Source organism: Pantherophis guttatus, chromosome 5 (assembly GCF_059756535.1).
Source record: "Pantherophis guttatus breed Tessera chromosome 5, ASM5975653v1, whole genome shotgun sequence".
NCBI classification, from domain to species: domain Eukaryota; kingdom Metazoa; phylum Chordata; class Lepidosauria; order Squamata; family Colubridae; genus Pantherophis; species Pantherophis guttatus.
Window position 1 is genome coordinate 16866935 of NC_142067.1, and position 26110 is coordinate 16893044.

At 36.8% G+C, this 26110-nt stretch overlaps 1 protein-coding gene across 7 annotated transcripts; it reads left to right on the forward strand.

Annotated features, from left to right (window-relative positions):
- The first annotated feature begins 3166 nt into the window (after positions 1-3166).
- CEP126 (centrosomal protein 126) lies at positions 3167-25728 on the forward strand. Of its 7 annotated transcripts, XR_015734377.1 has the most exons (13): positions 3174-3815; positions 6550-6669; positions 7373-7515; positions 8873-8954; positions 11817-12006; positions 14272-16366; positions 17735-17896; positions 19183-19307; positions 19766-19853; positions 20240-20362; positions 21828-21983; positions 23461-23525; positions 25287-25728. XR_015734377.1 is itself a non-coding variant. In XM_034408966.3 (12 exons), exons 1-12 carry the CDS (start codon positions 3556-3558, stop codon positions 25380-25382), a joined length of 3594 nt encoding a protein of 1197 aa, XP_034264857.2. In that variant the 5' UTR covers positions 3167-3555; the 3' UTR covers positions 25383-25728. The 7 variants fall into 7 exon arrangements, 6 of the variants coding, with proteins under 6 accessions (XP_034264857.2, XP_034264865.2, XP_034264884.2 ...); XM_034408966.3 differs by lacking the exon at positions 20240-20362 and having other exon boundaries at positions 3167-3827; XM_034408974.3 differs by lacking the exon at positions 20240-20362 and having other exon boundaries at positions 3167-3827; positions 21834-21983.
- Positions 25729-26110: the final 382 nt, after the last annotated feature.

A 26110-nucleotide genomic window follows, 5' to 3' on the forward strand; every position in this document is an offset into this window, starting at 1 on the left:
GGGATGCTCGTTATCAACTTCATCTTAAGCTGCCTCTGTCTCTCCATACTTCATGGTAAAATTAGGAAGTCAGAGGAAACGTGGAAATAATAATAATTTTTAAAAAACCCTGCGCTACTCGGAACATCATATATTTTAAGAAGATACTTGGTTGATACCTAGGATGCTGGCAGCAACCCGTATCAACCATTAGCACCAGTCACTCATATTTGTGACACATTTTTAAATGTTCAGTTGACTGAGTTTCATGTTTAATGAATAAAAGAGATAATACTAATAATCATCGTCATTTGGAACACAACACACGAGATATCATGGTTGTTGAGGGCCGAAGCATACAGTTTATTGACATTGCTGTACCAGGAGATGCCAGAGTCAAAGAAAAAGAACTGGAAAAAATCATGAAATATTGCGACCTGGCCATCAAAACTACATGGCTATGGATGAAACATCTAACAGTGATACCCATTGTCATTGGGACACTGGGTACCATGTCCAAGAATTTTAAAAGGTACATCAACAAATTTGCACAGGAACTGCAAAAAACTGCGCTATTTGGAACATTGTACATCTTAAGAAAGTACTTGGTTGATACCTAGGACGCTGGCAGCAACCCCTATCAACCATTAGCACCAGTCAATGGTATTTGTGATGCATTTTTGAATGTTCAGTTGACTGAGTTTCATTTTTAATGAATAAAGTAAATAAGAAGAAAGAGAAGGAGGAGGAGGAGGAGGAGGAGGAGGAGGAGGAGGAGGAGGAGGAGGAGGAAGAAGAAGAAGAAGAAGAAGAAGAAGAAGAAGAAGAAGAAGAAGAAGAAGAAGAAGAAGAAGAAGAAGAAGAAGAAGAAGAGGAGGAAGAAGAGGAAGAAGAGGAAGAAGAGGAAGAAGAAGAAGAAGAAACAACCATTTAGGCAATAAGAACCCCCCCTAATATATACCTAAAATGTGAAAGGGGTCTGTGGAGGAATGTCAAAATACAGCATGTGTACATCCAATATGTCCATGAAGTTTCTGGAAGCTGAATTCAGTTGAAGGAAACTACTTTCATAAGAAGGAAGAGGCAAAAGAGATATCCAATATCCAAAATCTGTATTAAATGGGGAAGGAGGCATGAAACAATATATGCATTTAATAAATTATTATTATTATTATTATTATTGGTGGTGGTCGCATAATCATCCAGATGTTCAGACTGGGTTCGGCATTTTTATCCATCTATTGAGTCCTTCCCAAGGACCTGGGATAGGAAGATGTTGTGATGATGTTAGAGGTATCATTGTAGGATATGAGCTGTTCGAAGTAAAGCTGTCTTTTGCAATTGACTGACAATAATTTTGTCAATGCCAATGGTGTTTGAGTGCTGTGTCAGATGTTTTGGGATTGTACCCAAGTAATTTACTCATTACTATTGGTACTATCTTTGCTTCGTTTTGCTGTGGACTACTTTGGTCTAGTGGTTAAGATGTGAACGTTGACCAGAGAAATGTGAATTCTATGTTAGTCATGAATCCAGCTGGGTAACTTTGGACAGGTTTCCTTCTCCAGCCCTAGGAAGAAGGAATAATAAACCATATCCAAAAAAGCTTCCAAGAAAACTGCAGGGATTTGTTTTTGTACTCACAAGTAATCAAGGCTGACTCAAGTGTACAAAGTAATAATATTGATCTTGTACACAACAGTCTAATAGAAAAGTCTATTAAAATTTGCATTACAGGGGAAGGTGTGTGAAGAAAACATACGAAATCATAGGATAGCTGTTCTTTTGATCACAGAGAATAATCTAAATATAAGGTGAAAGATAATGACAGCTAATTTGGCACAGAGTTTAAGGCACTAGACTAAAAACTGGTAGACTCGCATTTTAGTTCCACTACACATAAAGCCAACTGGGTGACCTTGGGCCAGTCCTCTCTCTCAGCCCTTGGATGCAGGCAATGGCATCCACTTTAAAGATCTTGCCCAGGGGTGGGTTCTAATTTTTTTTACTACCGGTTCTGTGGGCACGGCTTATTTTGTGGGCGTGGCTTGATGGTCATGTGACAATTCTTTAGGATCTAGCAGAGGTACTGGTCTACCATGTTTTTAACTGCTTGCAGAGCTGTACCAGTCTACCCATTTATTTTTGCAGGCACTGGTCTACTCATGTATTTTTGCAGGCACTGGTCTACCCATTTATTTTTGCAGGCACTGGTCTACCACCAAACTGCCTTTTACCACTGATCAGCTGTAGGGCAGCCCTTTGAAGCCCCACGGCAAGAGTTTAAACAGTTTTTTTCCTTATAGCCTATCAGCTGGGACTCAGGAGGCAGCAATAGATTGGGGGTGGGGCCAAATAAAAGGTAAGAATAACACGGAGGTGAGGGTGGGCAGAATCAGTTCAGTGACGTCATATCGTCACCGTTACTGGCTCGGCGGAACTGGGCTGAACCGGGAGGAGCCCACCACTGATCTTGCCAAAAAAAAACCTTGCAGACTTGTCCAGCCAAAAATCAAAAATTGACTTTTGAAGTCACCCTCCCCAAACACAGGTAGTCTTCAACTTGCGACTATAATTGAGCCCAAATTTTCTGTGGTTAAGCGAGACATTTGCTAAGTGAATTTTGCCCCCATTTTATGACCTTCCCTCACAGTTGTTAAGTGAATCACTGCAGGTGATAAGTTAGTGACCAGGTTGTTAAGTGAATCGGGCTTCCCCATCAACTTTGCTTGTCAGAAGGTTTCAAAAGGGGATCCCTTGAACTCTGGACACAGCCTGACTAGGTGGCTCAGTGGCTAAGACACTAAGCTTGTCAATCAGAACTGTTGGTAGTTCGGCGGTTCAAATCCCTAGTTCAGGTCTCCTGTGTGAGCAGGAGGTTGGACTAGATGACCTCCAAGGTCCTCTTCCAACTGTCCAGAGGCCAAGCCTCTCTCTGAATATTGATCACATGATCATGGGGAATGCTGCAAAGTTTGTCATGGTGAAAAACTCCCTTTTTTCAGTGCCGTTGGGACTTGGAACGGTCACTAAATGCACTGTTGTAGGTCAAGGACTACCCTGTCACCAGAGCATTGCTGAAGAGTGACAGACAGCCCTAAAGGGGGAGGGGCGGGCGGGGGAGGGAGGGAAAAACGACACGAGGGAGGGGCCAGAACGAAAAAGCGCGCCTTCTTCCATTCACCGCCCCTTTCGAATGACGCAAGGAATTCTGGGAGTTGGAACCTCCCGAGAAAGCTCGGCTTGGGGAAGTCCCTTTTGCTTCTCCCTCCCTCCCTCCCTCCTTCTCCGAAGCTCCTCCCCCTTCAGCGCCGGGCTCGGTTGCCGTGGCGACGAAAGCGGCGTTGCCGGTTGCTAAGATGGCGGCCCGGGGGCCGCGCGGCTCGGGAGCCCGCTGAGGGGGCTTCTCTGGGTGCTTCCGAGGCGGCAAGTGGGGCTCGCGGGGACCCCGCTGCGGGTGGTCCGAGGAGCCCCGAACGCGAACGCCCGAACCCTGTCAGACCCACCGCGCGCCGGGGCGAGTGACTGGGCCTGTGTAGGGCGGAGAAGAGGATGGCGGCGGAAGGCTAAGGGTGGATGGAGCTTGGCGGAGGCGGCGGAGGCGGAGGCAGCAGCAGCAGCAGCAGCGGTGCTGCCTACTACCCCAGCTCCTGGAGGCCGGCGACCGCGGTGGCGGCAGAGCGCAGCAGCCCGGCTTTGGGTAGGGCGCCCGCGGATGTTGCTGCTGACGGAGCCGACCTCTCCGCGGCTGCTCCATGCTGGAGGAAAGGCTTGTCGGAAAGTGCCCCGCCGCGGGGACTTGGCCGCCGGTCCTTGAACGCCTTCGTCCCTTGCACGTATCCTCACAGGTAGCTTGGAAGGCAGCCGGGGTTCCGTGGGAAGCGAGCGGGCGGGCGGGCGAGCCGCCTTGCAAGCTGAGGGATGCGTGTTTGAAACCCTCGCTTTTGTTTTGTTTTTTTTAATCACGAGGGGAGATTTGAAAACCTCTGGAGTGGATTCCAACTTCCAGAATTCCCCGCCTGCTAGGGAATCATTATTTTGGATTCCAGTCCGAAGGGAATGCAGCTGGTCCTCGACTTACAACAGTTCGTTTAGCGACAATTCAAAGTTAATGGCACTGGGGGAGGGGGAAAGGGACTTAGGACCGGTTTTTTCATACTTATGTCCGATGCAGCATCCCCAGGATCATGAGATTTACATTTTGGATGCTTGACAAGGGACTCAAGTTTTATGACGGTTGCACTTTCCTGGGGTCACGCGAGGACCCCTTTTGCGACCTTCTGACAAACAAAGTCAATGGGGAAGTCGGATTCGCTTGAAACAGCCAGGTTACTAATTTAACAACTGCCAGTGATTCACTTAACAAATATGGCAAAGAAAGTTGTAAAAAGAAGGCAAAACTCAATAAATTTCTCACTTAGCAACATAAATGTTGGGGTCCGTTGTGGTTGTAAGTTGAGGACTACCTGTACTTGGGAGTTCAGGATTAAACTGTTATTGTTTCATAAATATGCTTATGTTTATAGTATCTTATCTGCAAGAAAACAACCAAGGAAGTCCAGAGAGCATCGAGAAGCCACTATTGTTTGGATTTGTAGAGACACATTTTAAGCCAAACACCGTTGTTTCCAAGAGTGCTGTTCTATTCAGAAAGGCATTCAAGAGGGGGCATAGAGATGGTACTTGTACTTATTTGAAGTTTGTACCCAACAGGTGATTGGATGGGAAAAGAGTATGCTTTCATGGGTCAGAAAAGAATAAGGAACTAGGAGGTCAAATTGGAAGAATGTTTAAAGATGGTAAAACAATTTGTGACCAACTTAAATTGTCTAGGAAGGATACAAAATTATGAGTAGTATTTCTAGTTATCATTCCATGCTTTTCAGAGTTTGAATTTAAGGAATAAGGAATTGCAAAGAGATTTAAGAAGATTTTTGTACATTTAAGGCACAGGACTGAAAATAGAAGATTCAATTCACTGCAGATAATGCAGTATGATGCAGGTTAGCCTCCAATGATTAAAACTTGACAGATTCATTACTAGATTCTGGATTGGCAGTGGCCAAGCAGGAAATGGATCTCAGAATTATAGGATAATTCAATTAAAATGTCAAATATCTTTTGTAAAAGGTTAAATGTCATGCTTTGATTCATTAGGAAGGGAACAAACTCAAATTGCCAGGGTGGTCTACCATAAACCTGTAGTGCGACTGTACTTAGACTACTGTATGTAGCTCTGGACATCATTTCTGAAAAGATACTGTTCAGCTAGAAAAAGGCAAGCAATATCACTAGAGGACTAGAGATGTTTCCATATAAAGAAAGATTAAAGCACCTGGAACCTGTTAACGTGTGGCTAAGATATGTAAGGAGATATATTACAGAGATATACAGTCATGCATGGTATTGAAAATGTGGATAGTTTTTCTTCCTTTCTCACAACTATAGTTTAGGGTTAGCATGTTGTGCAAATAATCGTTGTCTACTGACTATGTAGTTTAAAAGGTTACTATATATATTTAATAAATGTGAGATAGGAGTTGACTTGTGAAAAGAGAGTTTTCTACTTTATGAATAAAATGGTCACTTTCTGGATTTGCATTCATGTATAAATCTATGTGTACTATTAAGATTTTATGTAAATAAAAGAATTTCAGTATCCATTTTTAATTAATGCAAAATGTGCAGCTTGCTTCAGAAGGCTGGGATGGCCTTGAACTCCCTCTCAAGTGGACACTCGGTTGCAAATACTGATTTTAGAGTAATGCATTATGCATTAGAAGAAGGGTAATCCTTAAAATTGAGAGGCAGTTTAGTTTAGTGGTTAAGGCATCATACTAGAAACTGAGAGACCATGAGATCCAACTCTGCCTTGGGCACAAAGCCAGTTGGGTGGCCTTGGGTTTGTCATTCAAAATGTATGTAGTATACATGTTTACTGTAAACTGAGCTTGGATTAATATTTCATTTTTTAGATTGACTATTGGAGAAAGAGCAGGAATCAGAGTAGTAGTCAATTTCTCACAGATTTTTAACAACTATGCTTCTGAACTCGTCTATAAGTGACACAGAGCAAAATGACAGCGAGTGGACCACGTTTGCTGATACTTAATTATTCAGTAGTTAATTTTAAAAAAAGATTGTGAAGATTTACAAAAGAATCCCTTTAGTTTGCTTGCATAAGTGTAGAGAATCACACTGAAGCAATCAGAAATTTGTTTCCGATATACATTAATAGGCTTTGATAGGCTTTGATTTATGAACTGTGTAGATAGTGCAACTAAAATGTCTGTTTAGTGTAAACACTGTAGGAAAACAAATTCCATGCGTGGAAATATCTGAAAACAAATACTTAAGGTTTGAAAGCCGAATTAAAATCTGGTTCATCATTTGAAGTGAAATTTGAAGAATCAATACCAATAAAAAGATTCATAGTTAAGCGGTAGAATGTAAAGAGGTTAGACAAATTCATGGAGAACAGGGCTACTCTAGCCTGTAATTGTTATCAAAACTAGAAGCTTATACTCTGTTTTTAGGATTTTTGCTAAAATTTCTTAATCTCATAATCAGAAATCTAAAGGTTCTTCTTGAAAGAGATTTATCAAAAGAGCGTCATGAGTTGCTAAAAGACCAAAGATTGTTTCGTAATCGAGCAAGAAAACATTCTATAGAAACAAATAAAAGAAGGAGGTATGTAAATAAAGGGCTTGCTTTTTTTTTTTTTACAGTAATGCAGATTAACTGTTCTCTGTGTATGTTGACTTTCCAGTGTTGTATATGACAGAGCAAGTAGCAGCTTCTCACAGTTCAGTTCCTTTATAAGAAAAGAAGTGTTTTGGATCTTGATTAGGTCTTGTTTGAGTGGCTCTATTTAAATCAATAAAACTTTTACATTAATACTGTAATGAGAGTCACTGGATAGTGATCTTTTGAAATCTTAAAATCATGACAATGTATTTTCTTATTTAATTTATATGATTTATATAGCCACCCGCTTCACAAAGATGACATAAGGTGGTATGCAATCATTAAAAACACAAAAAGTAATTGTTAATATATTTATTTTTATGATTGCAAGGTGCAACATGCCTCATAGGATCTTTTTCAGAACTATTTTCTATGGTAATAACCCTGGTTTATTCAGAATAAATTTGCATGATAAAAAAAAAATAGAAGGCGTACATCTTACTTCTGGAATATTCATTTTCAACCACTCTATAGATACTGCTAAATAAATTACTGTGAGTGGGGCATATCATGCACTTTATATCTGTCTTATATTTTTCCCAAAAGATAAATATAAAGCTGAAGAAATAAGTTTTTAAATGAAATGGACTCTAAATGACACACTTAAATGTAGTTATTATTATTAAAAGCTATAGTTTTTAAATAGACAACTTGAAGAAAAATGGAAAGAGAGTGAAGAAAAAGAACAAAAATTTAGAGAACAAATATTGCTGCAGAGGAAACTGAAACATCAGGAAGCAACTGAAAAATTCCAGCGCAGCCATATTTCATCTTCACAGCGCAAAAAAGGTGGGTAAATTAATTGTACGGTTTAAATATTGTTTATAATACAACTTGATGTCAGTTAATAGAGATATTTTTGTTATTTTGTGTCTTCAACTCCTGGTGACTCCTGGGTTAGTGCCTGCAGTTTTGTTGGTAAGATTTTGAAGTTGTTTCCCACTGCCTCCTTCCAAGGGCTGAGAGTATGATTGACTGAAGGCCACCTAGCCACCTTCAGGGCCAAGGCAGAACTAAAATTCATGGTCTCCTATTTCTAGCCTGATGCTTTCATTGCTACATAAAGCTTGCTCAGTCAGATGAATATTAATTAGTCAAATAAATTCCTGGTCTTGGAGAATTCTGTAAAATGTGTTTGAGATGTACACAAAGATGAAATACTTTCATTTTTCAAAAATAGAATATTAATTGAAAATAGCAGTGACATTACGTAATATCAGAGGATAATTATGGTAAGTTTGCTGCATGAAAGCTTTTCAGGATTTTGCAATAAAATAATTTGTTGACCTGAACTGTGTCTGCGGTCATTCCAGTGACCAAAATGTGGGGTCCTTGCTGCTCTCTGAGCATGCTTGTTTTCTTGCATACATTTCATTACCCTAACTAGGTAACATAATCAGTGCTAGTAAGGAGTGCTGTTTGCTGTCAGTTTATAAAGTTCCTGATTTCAGAATGGTTTTCCGGAGTGTGGTTTTTGCATGGTCTGCATTTGGATGTATTTTAATAGGGTCTTTGGGCATTTGAATGCTATAGCTGTTCGTGCCCCCACCCAGCTGAAAGATAGAAAAGAATAGGGTTAACCCTAGCTGTTGGGGTTTTATTTTTATTTATTTATTTATTTGCCTTATGAGAACGGGATCAGAGGGTGGATGAAAACGGATCAGAGAAGGAAACTGGCAGTCATCCTGAAGGTGCTGAATGCCAGCCATCAGCATTGATGCTGATGACCAGTCTACTATGACTAAGTAAGGCTTGATGTGGATAAGGCACCTGACCTAGGAGATGAAATGACTGAAGTTGGGTTAATTATTTTGAGGGGGTCGGGCAAGCAGAAAGATTGCAGTGCTGATGGACAAGAGGAGATAAGGAGATTTTGGAGAGCAGACCATTCCTGAGGAATGTGGTCCAAAATCTGTTACTGAACTTGTATTCAGGCCGCCTGTGCTCATCCCTGGATGAGTTGAGTCTTACTAGAAACTAACCTGGCATTAAACAACAACAGCTGTAACCCAAGGCTACATACGGTCCAAAGAATAGTGCATGGAAACACATATAGGCTTTCTTTTTTATTAAAAAGGCTGATACGATCCATATTGTATTAAGACTCTGATATTTAACCAAATGTTTTGCCTGTTTTTAACTATAGTACAGAGAAAGCCAGAAAATAAATTGGATGAAGCCCAGAAATTTCAGGTTTCAGGATTATCATCATCTAGAGTCATTGGAAGGTAAATTATTTTATTTAATTCAGAAATAAGGTCAGTGAGACAGCAAATGATGGTGATGAAATAATAGTTGCACAAAAATATCTGACATAAATTAGCTAATGTTCTGAAACTTCAGTACTGAGCAAAGAAAGTATAATAAAGAGGATTGCTAATACAATATTTCACTGTGGTTATTCTTATGCTTACAGTTAGATTTTGAATCTCAGCTTATTTGCTTTAGGTATTTGTTATGTAGAACTCTGAAATACCACCGATATTGCCAAAATTCCTTTCTTTAAAGTTTTAGTTGTTATGCTGGCTGTACTCACAGATTCTTCTGGGGAACTTGATACTATTTATCAAATTCTCTTAATTTCATAAGAAGGTATTATCTTTAGCTCTGAATAAACCCCTGTGTTCTGAATGATTTAAAGTTCTTATTTATCCTTTATATTCTTTTATCCTTACTAGTTTTATACATGCTAAGTTCTTCATTTCAGATATAACATTGAGTTTGTTTATATTTTTTTTAGCTTGTCTCTTCATTTTTTTTATAATGTCCATACAAACCACAAGATTCAGTTTAATTAAGATTTAGATTTGACATGAACGGTCTAGTTCATATCAAATCACAGGCCATTTAACCAGGGCTGAATTCAAAAAAAGGCTCAGAAACTTGAAATTCTGTTCCTCCCATTATATAGCATGTAAACTTGTCAAATGGCTGTAGCATTTTAATTTGAAAAAGAATAGGATAAAATGTATTGCTATACCAGAATTTGCTGGGGGATAAATCCATCAAGATTTCAGATGCAAAAGTACAAGGATTTTGATAACAAAATTATTTATGTTATCTTTTAAAAATTTGTATAACTCTAGATAGGTAGATAGATCATGGGATAGTACTTGCAGGCACAATCATCCCTTTTGTGGGAGTGAATTTTTCAGATAGATACAAAGGATTCTATGTATGAGAATTTTTTTTTGATATTGATTGGATAAATATAACATTAGCTTCTTGGTGATCAATTTATGTAAAAATGGCAGTTATTGTAGAGCTATGAAATGTGGATCGGTGTGCATGAGTTTTTGAAAGAAGTTAATAAAACCTAGTGGTAATAAGGAGTAGTTTATTTCAGCATTCACACTCTGGTTTGTGTAGGTATTGTAGAAAATGGCAATATGTGTAATGAAATCATGAGCTTGCATTAGGTACGATCTTGGCAAACTTCATCAGGCTGATTGAATGGTCATTTACCATCAACATTTTACCAGTGATAATTGTGGCACTGGAAATAAATATCACTTAGCCTCATATTTTTGTCATTCTGTGTCTTCCATATTGATATTTCCAAGTCTCTGTTTCTTGTGTTTCTGAAAAGTTCAGTCTGACCTGTTATGCCATTCTTCCCCATTGCCTTATCACTTGACTTCTCTGTTCCTGTTAAAATAAATCTTTGCTTTGCAAGAGGAAAGAAAAGAAAACCCAGTGATCTCTGTAGGCAATCTCTCCCATGTCTGGCCCATTTCCCACCCATCCCGCCCCAGTGGAAAGATTGGAGAACGAGGCTGTTGTATAGCACATTCGGAGTTGCCAATGCCACCACATTTCTTTCAATATATATTCCCTATTGTGTGTCTGCTTACTCTTTTCTAATCACTTTCTCTCCAATCTCTTCACTCTATAAGGGGGAGAAAAAAGAAGAGGTGAGGTATAGGATAATAGGACTATAATGGTGATCATGTGACTGAGGGATGCTGTGAAGGTCATAAATGTGGGCAGTGTAACTTCATCGTAATTTCAAACAGCCATTGAATGGGGCAATTAGTAAGTGAGGTTTACCTGTATCAAATGCTTACTGTTATTCTTAATTACGAACTTATATGAAAGAGTTATTATGTTTCCAGGTACCAGAGCATAAGAAAAATAGAACAAAAAGAAAACTATGTAGAAATGGGCATGTAGGGAGAAAAATACCACTGCATGGATTTAGGAACACAGTGTTGTACTTATTTTCTGTTACAAATTATATGTTCAAAAATACATATTTCACATTAAAAGAACAAAATGGTTTTTTAAATAGATGTTCTAGATGTGTCTGATGTAACAGGGACTTAACAGGGACTTAACCTGTTTTGTTAGGCTGGTGAAGTACCATCCTCAAATTGAGATACAAGTTATGCATTATTACAGAGGAAGTGGAAAAGAAAATAACTAGGAAATACAAGGGTTTTTTTTCTATTATTTTATTGTAATGTGGTTTTCTCTTTTAAAAGAAGGTCAAATTGATATGTTAAAAATACAAAGCATCAGAAAATAAACCAGTGGTATATAGTATATATACAGTGGTATATAGTGGTTGATAGGGATGTGGTGGCTCAGTGGCTAAGATGCTGAGCTTATCGATCGAAAGATCGGCAGTTCAGCAGATCTAATCCCTAGTGCCGTGTAACAGGGTGAGCTCCCATTACTTGTCCCAGCTTCTGCCAAACTAGCAGTTTCAAAGCATGTAAAAAATGCAACTAGAAAAATAGGGACCACCTTTGGTGGGAAGATAACAGCGTTCCGTGAGCCTTTGGTGTTTAGTCATGCCGGCCACATGACCATGGAGACGTCTTCAGACAGCGCTTGCTCCTCGGCTTTGAAACAGATGAGCACCACCCCCTAGAGTTGGGAACGACTAGCACATTTACCTTTATTAAGCAACTCTGAGTGGCTTACAACAATCATAAAATCAGTAAATAGCTGTTGGCTATTAGATGGATTCTCTTTTCTAGAAGTTGCACTTCTAATTTGTTTTGGAACAGTTACATAGTATGACATTTTGTTCACAAAGCTAATATATTTATCCAGAAATAACAATAATGTTTCATCCTTCCAAGCTCTATTGGGCCAAATTCTTCAGCTACCAGAAATGGTCCTTTTCAATGGAAACAGAACTCAACAAAAGCTATTTATGATAGAACACTGCAGGTAAAAACCAGGATAAACCCATGCAATGGCCAGCTTCTCCTCCAACAAAATCTAAATGAAAAGCAGCATCAATCACAACAGCATTCTGGTAACTCTCAGGTATGATTGCTTTTAACTTTTGATTCTTAAAACAAGAATTCCCAAAATATATAAGCAGGCATGCTTAATATTCTAATTGCTTTTGATTAATTGAATAGAAATACCCTGACTTCAAACTAGAATTCCTAAGAAAAATTAATATAACCCTTTTTCACATCAAATAATATTATCTGACTAATATAATCACCAAAAAAGAAAAGATTCGCTTGGAACACAGTACCCAACTGAATTTCTGCTTTTGGGTGTTTGGGGAAGTACCCAATGTTTTTTTCAAAGTTTAGTGAAGTATATTTTTTTCAAAATTTAATGAACCACTAGAAGTAGATTTAAAATTAAAAGATGGCCTTACTTTGAATAGATATTTATTTACTCAGACCCTAAATCATTATTTCTCACCTGTGGCAGTTTAAAGATATGTGGATATCAAGTCCCAGAATCCCCCAGCCAAAAATGTTATGGGTTAGCACTTGTACATTTCCTAGTATAAAAAGTATATTACATCCATTTTAGCTTTTCTGTCCTACCAGTATTATTTATATTCTTCATTTTTGATGGGATGCTTTTTGGGGATGGATGGTAATAATAGAACCAATTTTGGACCAGACACCCTATCCTTTCAATACTGTGCTCTTGGATGCTCAGAAATCATTTGTACACATTTTTTTTAAACAATCCTGCCCTTCTTTTAAAAAAAGCTGTCTTATGTCTATTTTTAAAACAATTATATTTAATATCATTGATTTGAAGTGCTTCAGCAAGTGGCAGAAAGGATTTACTTTAAATATCAATTTTCCTGCTGAATCAAGTTGTTTAATCGTCTATCCTTTTTGTGAGGTAAATATTTTGGGCTAGTAAATTATTCTGGCTAGGCAATTACTATTCTATTGTACTTATTGTTCAGGAGGCATCTGAGCTGAGGCATTAGAAGGGAAAAGGTCTGCAGTTGGTTGAATTATAAAACAATACGGTAACAACCTTCCTTCCTTCCTTCCTTCCTTCCTTCCTTCCTTCCTTCCTTCCTTCCATCCATCCATCCATCCATCCATCCATCCATCCATCCATTCAAAATTGCTGATTTTTTGGTAATGAACCCTACCTAGTGTTACAACTATAGATGATCATTCCTTTTCTGATTATTATACATATTGAGATATAAACATATAGTTAAATGAAAATACAACAGAATAAATATTGAAATTGTTTCCCCCAAATTATAGTTACCTTATTTTTCAACTGTTACAAATGAAGGACCATTTTTATTAAATAAAGGTGAGATGTGAAACAGTTCTTATGATTGTAATAGAGCTTTCTATCACAGTATGAATATAAGATGTTTGTTTTTTGTTGCCTTCTCATGTCATCCAAAATCATTGGATGTAACAGTTGACTACATGGAGAAGTGCAAAAATCAGACTGTACATTATATTTATTTGTTGCAGTTTATTTTGTTCTCTTTGACTTCTCTGTTTGCCATTCTATAAGCCCAGCAGAATTATAAATACCCGAAACCCTTTTTTAAAAAACAGTAAAGAATCAATCTATTCCTACCATTAGTATAAATGAATATAGGTAACACTATAAAAGTTAATTTTTAAATCTCAGTGCAGTGACAGTCTCACTGTTATATTTGTACGTTTATGAATGCTTTATATTTGAAAATAACTTCTATTTTTTCAAGAAAATCCATGTTCTATAATAAACATTTATAGAACTGTTAGCACCTGCTCAACATGTTTAATTAGTTCTCTTATATAAGTAAGGAAAGAAAAATATAAAATTCAGATCAGTTTTTATAAAATGAAATAAACATTCAGTTTCTGTTTTATGGAGTTTTCTAGCAATAAATACACCCAAAATATTCTTGCTAGGTGAAATGCTAACTAGCTTTGTCAGTCACAACCAATTTCATAGATTATATTATATCTAAAGTTGTAGCATCAGAATAGAAATATTTTCACAGATAAATAGATGATATGAAAATGGAAGAACTGTAGGCATGAAGTTATAAAGATACATATATCCCAGTGCTTAATGTTGAAAATTGTGGCACCCTAAAATTGTGGCACCTAAAAATGAAATTGTGTGGTGTCTAAAAGAAATAAACCAGTCAATTTGGCATTCAGTCAGTGAATTCATTTTATTGCCCTGAACTACTGACCTAAATATTTCTTACTGTTTTTCATGAAATTCCCTAGTTGTCTCTGAAACTGGTTTGATGGAATCATGTTAAATTATCTTTATATTTTATTTATTTTTCTTGCACAGGATTTTCATCAAGAAGTAAATGAAATAACTCGTTCAGGAAGTGTTTGTAGTGTTGACAGCCTTGAGGCTCAAGAACAAAATGGAAGTTGCACAGCACCCGGTAAAGCCTCATCTTTATCTACTCAAGAGGAGTCTTCCATCCAGCATCCAGAAGGATCAAAGGGCAAAAATAAACATTTCTCTGCTGAACATGCTGATACTTTTTCTAAAAATCAGCATGTGAATAATTGGCTTAGAAATTTAAAAACTTCAAATATTCAGACAGCCTCTCCTTTCCGCAATATTTTAATTAAATACAATGTTGTCCCATCGGATGAAGTCAGATGCAATCCTGACCTGAAATCATCAGTGCCAACTTCATCTGAACAGAGGGAATCTGAGACATGTGCTTCTGATGGTAATCTAACTTCTGTACAAAATAAAACAGAAGACAAAAGCGTTCTGTTGATATGTCCATCTTCAAACGTAATTGGCACAGGGAATCCTTTACCTGCTGACAGCCTTACAGCCAAATTGAATAAAGTATGCCCTGTCCCTAATCCTTCTCCTGCAGCTTCAGAACAAGAGAACGTTGAACTTTCTGAAAACAACAGAACTTCATCAACAGAAACTTTCAATCCCAATGTAGATTTGTCTAATCAACAGTGGAATGTCACTTCCTATTTCAGCAACAGCTTCTTACTTAATTGCATGCAGAAGGGGAAAGATATCCATGCAGCAAGGTGTACTGAAAATACAGATTGTGTAGCTGAAGGTAAAGGTGAAAAGCATTCTGACCATGTTAATGTTGAAGCATCTACATTTGAAGAGCCTTCTAAAGGCAGCACTGATCAGGCCAAAGCCAGCGAAGAAGGAAAAGAGGCTGAAATTATTTTACCTGTGCCCCAAGGAGAGGTAGCTACCAATTTATCTGACTCTGAGCAGCAGAACAATGACAATATGTGTGAGAGAAAAGTGATGAAACTGCCAAAAAGCATTTTAAAAAAGGAATCTAAATATGAACTTAGCTGTTTCAAAGCAATGGTTGTAAACAAAGGTATCAAATTTGGACATCAGCCTGTGGCTTCTGTTAGAGACAGTGTTGAATTGGCAAAAATAAAAGGGAAAGATGGGGAAGGTCAAAGGAATTGTAAAAAGCTTAGGTGGTTTGATGAAATTAACAGAGTAGTGGAAATTAATGAAAAAAATCCAGAGTCTTGTGTTAGTGATATAGCTCAGGCACAACCCCAAGCACCTGGCTTTCAACTTAAAACCACCTCTTCTAAAACTAATTTAAGAAGTATTCCCTCCTGTTTGCTCAATTCTGTTTTTCCAGAAAATAATTCAGAGAATTCTCAAATATCCGCCAAACTTGCTACTGTTGGAAACTCAGAAAGAGATAATGCAGTACACAACGTCTTGGTGCCCAAAGGGTATCATATTGCTAAACAAGCATGGATGGCCCCAAGAAGTGAAGAAATGATACCTTTTATTTATCATTGTGATCCTAAAAATCCAAAAACTAATCCACGGAAAGGTAGAATGAAAATGATCAAAAGACCAAAATCTGCTAAAGTCCCATCCTCAACCATAATAACAAAAAATCGGAAGAGTGCCATTATGCGACCACAGTCTGCTAATGAAGCTACTAAGATTGTAAGAGCTCCAGGCAAAATCATAATACCCCACCCTCCATGTAAGCCTATACAAAGCAAAAAGCCAGATGAAAATCCTACAGATGTCTTATGTCAGTCATCGAATTTGTGTAAGCCTTCCACAGATGCTGAAAATAATCAGAGTGACAAGAATCTTTTGCCTGAATGTCAAACTTTGGCAAGAGGTTATACAGACGATCCTTCGACTTCAGGCAGCGCTTACCATTCTCAAATAACCATGATCAGACCTTCTTACAGTATATACACCTATGAGCCTTTGACAAAGTCAAAGTGCATTATAAATTCAATTCCACCAGTTGTCCACTACAGCAATATTTCAAGGAGAAGTCCCATGTTCTCAGAAAATGGATTATGTCCGGATCGTATACCAACTGATGAAGAAATCACAATTTTGTGGCAAGGAGTACATCGTGCATTGGTTCAACGGGATGGTGCTGCTGGTAAGATGCATCTCAATTTTTTTTATATAAGAATCATTTACATTTCTGATTTTAAAAAATGTGCAAAGAATCTCTTCATGGAGAATGAATAATTAAGGGTCACCAGAAGAGACTAATTTAATTCCAGTTCAAAGTAAGCAGTCCTTTTCCTGTTCCTATACTTACTCTGCCCATTGTAAGTTATTGTCTGTTAGACAGTATGAATACATTGTTTTCCCCTTCAAGGATTTTCCCTTCAATCTAAACTCCGATCTGTGGATTGGCACTGGGTGCGGCATGCCTACCATATTATATTGGCAAAAATAGAATCCAGCAATAAACCCCACTTATATTATTTAAAGAAAGTTAATATCTCAAGTTAAAAAAAAAATATCAGAGAAGGATCCGTCAGCTAATAATTTAATGGCTATGTTTTTTAGTAACCGTAGCTTCTAAATTTATTTTTATCATTGCATGGTGGTAATACCAGATGCTAAATACAAATAGTCCTTGAAATTACGGCCAGAATGGAGCCTGCCCATGATGGTCATGATGGCATAAAAAGGATCACCCACATGACTAATCTGATTTTATGACTATTTTGCAGCAGATGTTAAATGAATGCCAAGGTTATTAAGTGAATCCATTGTTCGTTGGTGGCCATTTTTGCTGAAAATAGGAATTAAATGTAAAAATGTAAACCACAGTCATGTAAGTGGGATTGGCGGGTGGGTTCAAATGCATCATCAGTCATCAGCCCTGCGTGCCTACAAGAGATCTAAGTCCAGCCCACCTTGAATGACTCCTTAATTCCCACTCTTTTTCCATGGCCGTTAGTAGCTCAGATTTTTATAGAGAGCTTAAGCTTACAATAAATCTTTATAAATGCCTGAATCTCCTGATTTCCCTGGCACTTGACAGAGATGCCGCAAATGGCTATAAAAGCAGGCCAGTTGTTGAGCGTCTGAAATGCAGGTGTGTGATTGCAATGGGAATAGCTCTTGTAACTTGGGAACCAGGTTGTAAGTACCTTTGGGGCAGTTTATCTTAAGTTTGGTCGTTAAGCAACAGTTGTAAATCAAGGATTACCTACAACTATAATCAGACTACCTTTCTCTAGTATCTATATCTTTATTCTCATAGATAACACTGTTAGTCTTAAAGCAATTATTGTTAATATTATTATTATGAGTAGAGATATTAATAATGGCATTAATAATAATAGTTCTCTCTCCCTCATAGGAAACAGGTACCGGTACAAATATGCTTGTTTGTTTTTAATAAATTAAAATGTCATATTCCTGGTTTAAGAATAATAATTCTATATTCTCAAATTGAATTATGCTGATGTAATTGGATTATTTTCTGGGTTTTTTTTATTACTTTCAGGTGATTCACAGCATTATGCTTCCTTATGCAATAATTCAAATAATGGTGACTTGCAGCACGCTAGATCTAATGTGTCTCACATCACTATAGATGGTGGTCATCTGATGAGCAATATGAAATCAGGTGTTAGGGTGAATCCTATTATGTCTTCCCAACCAAGTGGTAAGATTTTTGTTGCCAGGTTTTTATGTTGAAAGAATGCCAAAGGATATACTAAGTGCATGTCTTCCAGTCAGTGAGCTCTTTATGTAATTCAGTAAAAAAATAACTTCTTTAAATTACCATGTTTCCCCGAAAATAAGACCCTCTCTTACATTTTTTTGAACCCTGAAATAAGCTTGGCCTTATTGCCATGTGCTCAAAAGCCTGATTGGGCTTATTATCAGGGGATGTCTTATTTGGGGGTAAACAGGGTAGTGTAATATCTAGAAATCTGCCATTTTTATTAGCGTACGTTATTTTTTAGTGTGTGAAAAGCTTATGGAAATATAAATTGGGAAAAGATTTTTATATTGGAGGAATTGTTAGTGATTCAATAGTTATTTCTTCCTTTACTTGTATATTACTTGAGACTGTTTCTGTTTCTCTTTTTAAGAAAATTCAGATTAAAAATGCTGAACAAGTTTTTAAAAAACCTATACCAAAATTGAACTGATTATGATTAACAATTTTCCTTAGCTTTCAACTCTGCTAATTGTTGATGACATTTAGAACTTGCTGCTATTGATAAACCAGAATGCTGGTTGATTGGTTAATCTAACCAAAGCATTCAACCCTAGTGGTTGATAACCATGCCTTAACCATTGTCATAACTTTCAGTATAGGCATGTAATTCATTGGATGAGCTCATATTTTGGAGAAAACAGCAGATTCTATTTTCAATTTCTTGTAATAAAAACTTATGTTCTAGTAAGACTAAGAAAGGCTCTGTTGTACACTTTAAAGAAATTATGCCTCCGAAGTTAAACAAAAATCAGTGATTGAATCATATTTCATTTTTTAGAAGGGAGGTGCATCTGTTGAGAAAATGAGCACTGGTTTTTAATCATTTTTCTCAGTGTTCTACTGATTTTTGTTTTTCCTTATACCCTCATTGCAAATTTGACATACAAAAGTGTGTGTGTGTGTGTGTGTGTGTATAAAATTTAGGAAATCTAGCATTACCAAAAAATGTAAAGATTAAAAAGAGATTATGCAATCTATGCATTTCTTTTCTCACTTAATTTAGGTGATCCTTGGGTTAATTTGGGTTTATGTATAATTTGTCTGGTTTTATATGTATGTATGTATGTATGTATGTATGTATGTATGTATATGTGTGTGTGTGTGTGTGTGTATAGAAGTTTTCAAAATAGCTTATAACAAAAACATACAGTTAAAAATAGCCTGATAAGACAAATTTAAGATAATCAGTTCTACTTTTTGTGAGGCTTTTGCATTACTTTCAGCCCATTTTGCTTTTGCAAGACGAAAACAAATTAATGAAAATAATGAAAATAAACGCAAGGCTCTTTTAGAACAGAGGAGACAAATGTCAGCCTCTTCGGCAAGGAAACCCACTGGTGCTGGACAGGTAGGTCTAATAAATTATTGTTTCAAAATATCAAAAATAGCTTTTGGCTAAAACATCACAAAAAAAAGTTCCATAAATAATACAAGTAAATACAAAAGTAAATAAGTAAATACAAAATATTTGGAAAAGACTCCAGATAAAATAGATGTAAAGTAAACTGGATCTACAATAATAGCAAGTTATGACATTTATGTGTATTCCATTTGTACAAGCATTAAAAAACATGGCAGTTATTTTTATCAATAGTAACACCATCAGTACACTGCCTTTTTTTAACCAACATTTGTTTTCACCGAATGGTACATATTTTACATGTAATCACTACAGAGAGTAAACTCTTTCATGTAAATTTTATGTTAAATTTTGATGTGTAAAAGTTTATATACGTTTTATGTAAATAGATTTGCAATTCATTTTGATTACATTTTTAAAAACAGCTTGATAATTGTTTTACATAGAATATATCACAAGCCCCAATGCAAGTGCATTCTCAGTGTATGTTCGAGCCAGTCCGAGTCGCAGGTGGTGTCAGTAATTCTGATGAAGGTAATGCAGCATATTTCAATCTGATTTGGGATCTAAATAATTAGATCATCATTCATTCCTGCAGGTGTCATTCTCTATCTTTATTAACTGTCAGGGTTTCGACCAATGCCCAAATAAAATCAGGAGCCTCAAGTCAATTTTCAAGAAAAATCCAATTGTTTATTAGGAGCGCCATGTTGGCACGACCTAAGTGAAGCCAGCTCTGACTTCACCCAGTTCGCGCCTTGCCTCTGACCCTGTTGCCCCCTCCCCACAAGGTGTGTCACCAGTCACATTGTCCAACGAAGCAATTTTGTGGGTCGTAGAAGTCACTCCCTCAAGCCATTGTGGGTTTCCATGGAGTTGGCCTTGACTTCGGCCGGTTAGGATGTGTTTTGTTTTGACAGGTGTGAATTCCTCGGTGCAGCTGCGAGGCACGATTTCCCATCCCCCTGCCAATGGCAACTCAGGAGCAGGTCACGAAAGCTTCGCGAGTTGACATTAATACTGATTGGCCTCGGAGGAAGAAGGTGAACCAACACAAAACTGTGCCACCTACCCCCAACTCCCAAAGTCAGCCCGAAACGATATTTTGGTCAATGGTACTGAAAACTGCCGAGAGTTCAAGAAGAGCAAGGATGGATACACAACTTCCATCACACTCCCACCATAAAGTGTACATAAGGGCGACCAATACTGTTTCAGTCCCATATCCTGACCTGAAACCTGACTGAAAAGGGTCCAGATAATCCATTTCCTCCAGGATCCCACCAGGGAAGGTGGGAGAACTAGACAATTTTTTTTTCAGAATAATAGGATCCAGTGATGCTTCTTAAGTCGGGGTACACTAGCACCTCGTTAAAAAGAGCCGGAAACACCACCTCCAACAAGGATGAATTCACTATTGCTGGGTTCCATCCGAGCATTTCCTGGTTGGCCTTAACCAGCCAGGAGAGGCACAGATCTAATACGCCGGTGGTAGTGTTCGCATTCCATAGGATCCTATTCACTTCCTCAGGTCCAGCTGAATGAAGCCATTCCCAGATAACTGAGTAAATCCAACCCCTGGGCATTTCCACAGGACTTGCACCATGCTTGGCAGTCAACTAGAAGCGAATCTGAACAATTTTATCCTCCAGCTGCCCAGATAATTCCTCTGCACAGCCTTGCAAGTGAATCACCAGGCCACCTTTTCCAAGGATAGTCTAAGTGATCCTAAACGGAAGTGTTGACCTTTTGCTGCTCTTACTGTTACGAGTTTAATCTTAATAGCAGCTTTAACTCGTGTTTGGTCAAATTCGTTTTTGTTCTTCCCAATTGTGTACTGAGAATGTCTTGTATTGATACATTAAAATAAACATTACACTGGAACTCTGAAATGATAAAAGTATGCATTTGGTGTACATTAACTCAGATCAGGGGTGGTATTCACTTATCTTCCCTACCGGTTCACAAATGTTCCCTACCTGTTCACAAAGGCCTTCTGCACATGCATAGAACCTCAAAAACATGGAAAAATGGGATGTCATGACGTCCACGTGGGTGGGCGGGGCATCCCACAGTCTCCCCTACCGGTTCACCCGAGCAGGCTGAATACCACCACTGACTCAGATATATAGATACGTTACTGTCACAGAAAGGGAACTAGCCCTGAACTGAGATGATTTAAATAGTCAATATGATGTGTTTTGAGGGGAGAAAAACTATTCATTGTCTATTTATGTTTCATGCATTCTGTTTCAGCAGTCCTCCAAAATGATACTAGTAGTGCCACAATGGTACTTATCCTAGCTGTGTATAAGCAGTTGTTTAAAAACCTATTGCAATAGTTTCAAAACTTTGAAAGATACATAAAAAAAATCATTAAATGCAATCGCCAACCCAGATATTTCTAATCCACCTTTCTTAAAAGCTTTTCACAGTATATATTCTTGTTCTAAAGTTCAGATGGTACTACACAGTTCCTAATACCAGAAAACATTGTGAATTTGTCAGCTGCAGAAGGTGAAATTTTGACTGGTTTGGATACACCGCAACCATATAGGCAGATTGCAGTGCGAAATAGACCACCACGGCAAGGAATGAGTGCTCTGTCATTTGAAGAGCACAAAGTTCTTCAGTCCCTTGACCGCATCAATCACCGGCTACAGAGTAAGTATTGTGAAAATTATCCACTGAATTGCACCAAGGTGATTTGACGAGTCACATAAATGTAAACAAGTATGATTCTCTTTTCTTTTTTGCCTTACGTTCATTGCCAAGCAGGAACTTCAGGTTCAAAAGTCACTCTTGATGTGAAACGCTGGTAGGATGTTTCACTTGAGTAATTAAAATTAGTCATAATACATTACTTTGAGTAGGTTTTATTTTAAACTGTGAGGCCAAAGGAGCAGTCTCTAAGTCAGTGGAATTGAATGGCTGCTAAAATGTACCATTTTCCTCCCTTGAAAAATTAAAATCTGTAGTATTGTTTGCTCAGGTATTATTATGATAATATATTAGCAATTTAAGGCAAAACATACTTTTCCCCTAATTTAGAAATCTACCACCAATTAGTATAATACTCTTTGGGGATCAGGTGATAGCCCTATGTGCTCCACAGATAAACAAATACTGTTTTATTGTTTAGGAGATCTGAAATTAAGCAGAAAATATTAATGGAGAGAAAAAGAGGAAGATTTTTTTTTAAAAAAAGAATAAACCATTGGCATTTGTCCTTAGACCCATTTCTATCAAGTTCTCTCATATATTAGGAAGACAGGAATAAATACATGTTTTGAGTCAGAGCTTGCAGCTGATCTGTATTAAGGGTAATCCTGTTCAAACAAGAGGACAGGAGGATGAAAATGTAATAAATTTATGATTGTATTAACATGTAGATTTTATTAAATATAAATACAAGTAAGTAAATCTGATTAATATTATTTATCCGCTACATTTAGCAATTCTTCCCTTCTATAACATTTTAAATTGTAATTTGATAGTAGCACTTGAAAGTGGTGCGAAAATTTTGTTGAAGACTTAAAGATTTATCAGGTTATTTACCACGGCAGTAGAATATTCAGTAATATAAAGAGGAGGAGGATATGGAGCTTCAGTTCTAAGTCATGTGAAGGATGATAAATTAGTGAAAACTGATTATAAATCAGCATCACCTAAAAGTTAAAAAATAAAAATATACAATTATGTTGGTTGTTAGATCTGCATTGTATCAGCAGGTGGCAGTACTTGATAACCTTGTCAAGGCTCAGAAGTTCAGCAGGCTCTGGACTGAATATTACTGGGATGGGAGACTTCCAGGAGTGAAGGCTAGAATGGGAAGCCCAGAAATGGGTAATGTCAGATCATTTTCAGATGGCTGTCAAGAAGGCTACACAAGCAAGCGTGACTCAAAAGAGATTTAATAAGTAATAAAATAGTCATTGATAAAAACACCTTCCCCTGAATTAAAAATTAGTTATTTCAAAATTATAATGAAGTTCAATTCTAAAATAAAATGCTTTTCACACGTGCACCAATTAAAAAATAATACTCTAGATCACATAATATTCAAGGGAAAGACTATACAGACCACAAGCTATTTCTTACCATACAATTGAAGTTTTGTAATTATTTTATACTTTCTTAGATGTTCATGAAACAATTAACAAAAACCCATCTTCTACAAGTGTTTTGCAGACTATTTCCCCTTTGGTAAGCATATTCATTTAATGTAATGTTAACTAACATTGTAACACTATAAGCTAAATATATTAAAACTTAAACAATTACTTGTCAGTTTCCAAATACATATAGTTTGCCACTGTCAGAATGACAGATTTGGAATTTAATTCTCAATCTAATACACCACAATTTATTTCCTGTATTGCCTGGTCACGTTTAGAATAGCAAATGCAATGTTCTAAAGGAATTGATGATTGCTGCTATGTGAGATCCTCAAATCTTATTTTCCCTTTCAAGTGGGAACCCCAACAGACCAAATATGTGCTCTGTATTTCTGCTTGTTGTCCATTTCTCTCACTGACTCTTAACTCCCTAAGTTTTCAATATCCAGATTCCAGTTAAAAAGAACAGTAGAGAAGAAATCAATTGTAATCATGAAGTATGTGTATGTGTGTTCCATGTGCTTATGTGTCTACTTTATATGGAGAGGAATTGGGCTATAAAGGAGAAAAAACAACAGTCCGCATGAAATTAGGCTGTACACACTGTCTGGGAGAGAGAGGGGTAATTACTATTACGAGCCAGAGACCAGTACAAAGTACATAATTTATTACTATAAAGTAAGAAAAGTGTAATACAAACAGAACTTTAATGGGAAGATCAGCAATTTAGCTAGCAACTGAAATGAGGTCTGCATGGAAGGAAGGAAGAGGGGGAGAATGGAATTGCTTCCTAATAAGAAAAAAACCTATATTTTTATAGTTAACTTCCATTATATGAGGGAGGGGAAAACCAAGAGTGAGAAAATCAGAAAAGCAAATCACAAATATTACCTGCTCCAATATGGACGCTAGTAGATTTTCAGTCAATTTCCTGCTTGGGAATAAAAGATCAAATTTGGGAGCAGGCAGTCTGGATCCTTCTTGAGTTATTTGCAATGAAAGAGAGAGCACTTGAGCCTTGCAGGTTTATTTGTGCAATATCAGCATTTCAGACGAAATACTCTTAAGGGAGAACATATATTTTGCCAAACTATATTGTTAGAGCCCTAACTAAATATAATATTAGATAGTAAAGGCGACTAAGGGGGAGAAGAGGGGGAGAAAGTTGAACAAAAAACTGAATTAGACCTCTATTTTAGAATTCCCTTTAAGCATCATTTCCCCTAAATTAAAAAATAGAGATAGCCATAAAAAATTAGAAAGTTTGGCCCATAGGTTTTATTTTATGTCCCTTATCTAGAAAAAAATTCTACCCATTATACCAGTGGTATAATTAAAATGGACTAAGTTCCAAGTAAAATTACCAGCTGGGAATAGAGAATAAGAAAGAATAAAACTATATTGGTATTATTATAATAAGACAAATTTCAGTAGATATTCAACATTTGAAATAAATGTATATTGAACTTGCAGCTGAACTGCAGATTTCCTATATTTTCTTTATTTCCATGCAAATATTAGTAAGTAGTTAGCTTTATTAATTTGGGTTGTAATCTATGTTTATATATTTGGAATAAATTCAATTTGACTCAGACATATATAAAATTATATGATACATTACTTTCCAACTTCTGTTCATCATTATTTTTCCTAGGATTGTCCTTTGCTGGCTTCAATGTATTTTATTTTTCTACTACCATATTAGCAAATATATTATCTATATTAACTTGGGTTTAAATTCATATTTGCAAATGCCTTATACAGTAATAGGAAGGAATTTATTCTTACCATTACAATTCTGTGGGTGTTTTAATGTATATTTTTTAATGTTTGCTTTTTATTCTTACAGGTCACATCTCCCTCATACATGGATATAATGCCTCACATGCAAAGGTATAGGAGCATATTGGATGCCACCCATAGCCTAAAGCAGAGAAGATACTGACTTGGCCCTAATAAAGTTTGCTGAACTGAGTTTTATATAATATATTCTCAGTTGCTATATTTGTAACATAATTATTTGCAATGTGCCTTAAATGCTATTTTTTAAAAAAAATTCTTCAAAATAAAGATGTAACACAAGTATTGACTGCTTGTTACCTAGTTTACATTTAGGGCAAAAATTATTTTACATATGCACTTTACTGTAAAATGTATTGTATTTTTTTAAGAATGGAAATACCTCAATTTTAAATGAGTGGCAATGTTTGTAAATTTACTGTAAATTTTAATTAAAAGGAAAAGAAATTATTTTGCTACTGATTAAAATTATGTATGAGTTCATCTCCTAACTTTATGGTTTTCATTAAGCGCTAATAAATGTCTGCTACATTTTCAAAACACGTGTTGTAGAAAATGAAACTCTTATCATCTAAAAAACTCACCAACTTAATAATTTCTTTCCCATTTTGACTGTTCCAGTTCTAATTACAGAAGTGATGATAGTCAGTACAATAGTGAGAACACTTTAAAAACTCAGTGTAGTACTAATATATATCAGTAGCTAGCTCAATTCTTTGAACATATATTGAAATTACGTGGAAACATGCCATAATCTCATTTCTGCAACAGAGGGACATTTCAAAAATTGACAACACATCTATTAAATCCATCTTTGGCATAAAAAATAGGATTCCACTTAATACTTACATCTTTAACAAGGGTTTTCCCCAA

What these genes read in the sequence shown, in the direction of transcription:
- CEP126 (XM_034408966.3), top strand. Translation starts at nt 3,556, where the DNA reads ATGGAGCTTGGCGGAGGCGGCGGAGGCGGAGGCAGCAGCAGCAGCAGC. An exon ending in AACCCACTGGTGCTGGACAG is followed by an intron (nt 19,308 to 19,765) that starts GTAGGTCTAATA and finishes TGTTTTACATAG; the next exon opens with AATATATCACAAGCCCCAAT. An exon ending in TGCAGACTATTTCCCCTTTG is followed by an intron (nt 23,526 to 25,286) that starts GTAAGCATATTC and finishes TTATTCTTACAG; the next exon opens with GTCACATCTCCCTCATACAT.